General features: G+C 68.3%; 1 protein-coding gene and 1 long non-coding RNA gene across 4 annotated transcripts in view; one reads left to right on the top strand and one right to left on the bottom strand.

Moving 5' to 3' along the window:
- The window catches only part of LOC126980609 (uncharacterized), a 21,366-nt gene that overhangs the window by 12,236 nt on the left and 6,630 nt on the right, over positions 1 to 2,500 (bottom strand). The gene's annotated exons all lie outside the window — the stretch shown is intronic.
- The window catches only part of LOC126980607 (discoidin domain-containing receptor tyrosine kinase B-like), an 11,446-nt gene that overhangs the window by 8,644 nt on the left and 302 nt on the right, over positions 1 to 2,500 (top strand). For both annotated transcript variants that reach the window (XM_050830710.1, XM_050830711.1), the window contains exon 9: positions 706 to 2,500. This exon is cut by the window's right edge and continues 302 nt beyond it. In XM_050830710.1, the coding sequence (XP_050686667.1) occupies positions 706 to 2,345 (1,640 nt within the window). In that variant the 3' untranslated portion in view covers positions 2,346 to 2,500. The remainder of the gene's footprint in view (positions 1 to 705) is intronic.

Raw genomic sequence — 2,500 nt, 5'->3', positions numbered from 1 at the left:
GCGTGTCTATAGCCTTGCAAATCTGACAGTTAACGGTTCTTCTAGTAAGGTATTCTCGCCCCCAACAACGAGACCTTCAGCAAACATATTATCCCGTCCGTCTCTTCCCCGCCCAGCCTCTTTACATTACCTCTTCCCGCGCCCAAGACGCCTCGTATAACAGTTTCTCCTTCTCAGCCTCGCCAACTTTGCAAATCGTTTAGCGAGCCTCCGCGGCGGGACGCGAGCCACACACACACAGCCTTGCCACTCCTCGGCTTTCGTAAGGGTCGATCGGCGTGAATTTCCTGTTTTGTTGTATTAGGAATGAGTTATTTGGACTTTTATGCGCGCTAAAAAGCAATGCAAAGGCTCTAAGTCTTTATAAAGCCGCGATAAACGTGGTTACTATTTGGGACAGGAACTGAGAGGGAATTACTAAAGAAGGAAAGCGTTTAGCTCGGTAACGTTGCCGCCGGGGCCAGGACGTAACTCAGCATCGTTACGGCGCCGCCTGTCCGCCGCGTGTCCTGTAAATCTGCCGCGTTGCGCCCCGCCCGCCGCAGCGCCTGGCCGGGGCGTTAACACCCAGTCCCTGGCCGCCATAATGTTAGGGCGCATCAGTTACTGTTCTCCCTCAGAGTTACCACGCACATGATCAACTTATGCTGTAGTGAGCCGCCGCCCTGCCGTGCCGCCTCACGCCCCTCCTCCCTCCCTCCTCAGTGCCCTGCGCCTGCAACGTGACCCGCGAGACGCAGCAGAGCTTTGTCAGCGGCTCGGCGCCCCGCGGCGAGGCTGGCCACACCCGAGCCGCCCCGGTGGAGCCCAGCCTGCCCCCCGCCGCCCCGGGCCAGGCCCCCGTGGTGCCGGCGCGCGCCCCCGCCCCCGGCCTGCTGGTGGGGGGCCTGGCGGCGCTGGGCGTGGTGTTCGGCGTCCTGCCCGTGGCCGCCTGCCTCCTACACCACCGCGCCCGCCTCGCCCGCCGCTGCAAGGCGCCGCCCGCAGCCGACCCCCACAAGGACCTGCACCTCAGCGTCAACGGGACGGCGGCGGCGGGGGTAGGGGGCCTGTCCCGGGCACGGGGCGGCGAGCTGTACGGCCGCTTGGCGCTGCACGAGCCTGCAGCGGGGCCTTGCCAGGAGCCCTCCGCGCTGGGGCCGCCGCCGCCCGGCTCCCTGCAGGGCCCGCCCACCACGGACACGGACGACTCGCTGGACTACTACGCCGTGCCGGACCTCAGCCTGACGCCGCCGCCGCCCCCGCCGCTGCCCGAGGCATGGCGGCCGCCGCTGCCCATCACACGGCCGCCCTTTGCACGCCTCCGCCGCGACGCACAGCCCGGCCAACATTACGCCGCCACACAGCTGTGCCACGCCTCCAGCATCCAGGGCGTCACCGGCTGTGTCATCTACGCCACCGCCGACGAGGCCGGCGTGGGCGGCGCAGCGGCGCTGCCCCCCGAGGCGGCGGTGCCCGAGGTGGCGCCCTGCCAGGTGCGGGCGCTGGAGCCGCTGGGCGAGGGCAAGTTCGGCACCGTGACGCTGTGTGAAGTGGAGGGGCTGGAGGGCGGCCCGCGGCTGGCGGCCATGAAGAGCCTGCGCGTGGGCGCCGCCGAGGGCACCAAGAAGGACTTCCGGCAGGAGGCGCGCGTGCTGGCGCGCCTCCACGACCCCAACATCGTGCGGCTGGTGGGCGTGGTAAGCCGCGCCGAGCCGCTGGGGCTGCTGCTGGAGTACATGGCGCACGGCGACCTCTACCAGTTCCTGCGGCGCCACCGCTGCGGGCCGGAGGGCGCGGCGGACCTGCCGGAGCTGAGCTACGGCGCGTTGGTGTACGCGGCGCTACAGGTAGCGTCAGGCATGACGCACCTGGAGACGCTGGGCGTGGTGCACCGCGACCTGGCGGCGCGGAACTGTCTGGTGGGCGAGGCGCTCACCATCAAGATCTCGGACTTCGGCATGAGCCGGCCGCTCTACTCCAGCGACTACTACCGCCTGGGGGAGGGCCGCGCGCTGCTGCCCATCAGGTGGATGGCCTGGGAGTCGATCCTGCACGGGCGGTTCTCCACCAAGAGTGACGTGTGGGCGTTCGGCGTCACCATGTGGGAGATCCTGACGCTGGCGCGCCGGCAGCCCTTCGCCGAGATGAGCGACGAGCAGGTGCTGGAGAACGTGTCCCGCTGCTACCTGGACCAGGGCGTGCCCATGGCCACCCTGGCGCCGCCGCCCCTGTGCCCGCGCGAAATGCACGACATGATGGCTGCCTGCTGGAGGCCCGCCGCCAGGCAGCGCCCGCCCTTCTGGGAGCTGCTGCTCTTCCTGCGACGCAAGAACCTCGGCTACACCCTCGACTACGCCGGCTGAGACACACACACACACACACACACACACACCGCCTCGGCCGCCTCCCACACCACGCTCACAGCCTCAGAGCAGCAGTGATCCATCTGTGATATACTATAATAGTCAGGGGGGCGGGGCGGGGCGGGGCGAGGCTGCGTCCAGGCAACCAGCGGTGA

Source organism: Eriocheir sinensis, chromosome 44, assembly GCF_024679095.1.
Source record: "Eriocheir sinensis breed Jianghai 21 chromosome 44, ASM2467909v1, whole genome shotgun sequence".
Taxonomy (NCBI): Eukaryota; Metazoa; Arthropoda; class Malacostraca; order Decapoda; family Varunidae; genus Eriocheir; species Eriocheir sinensis.
This window is presented reverse-complemented; position numbering and strand designations above follow the sequence as displayed.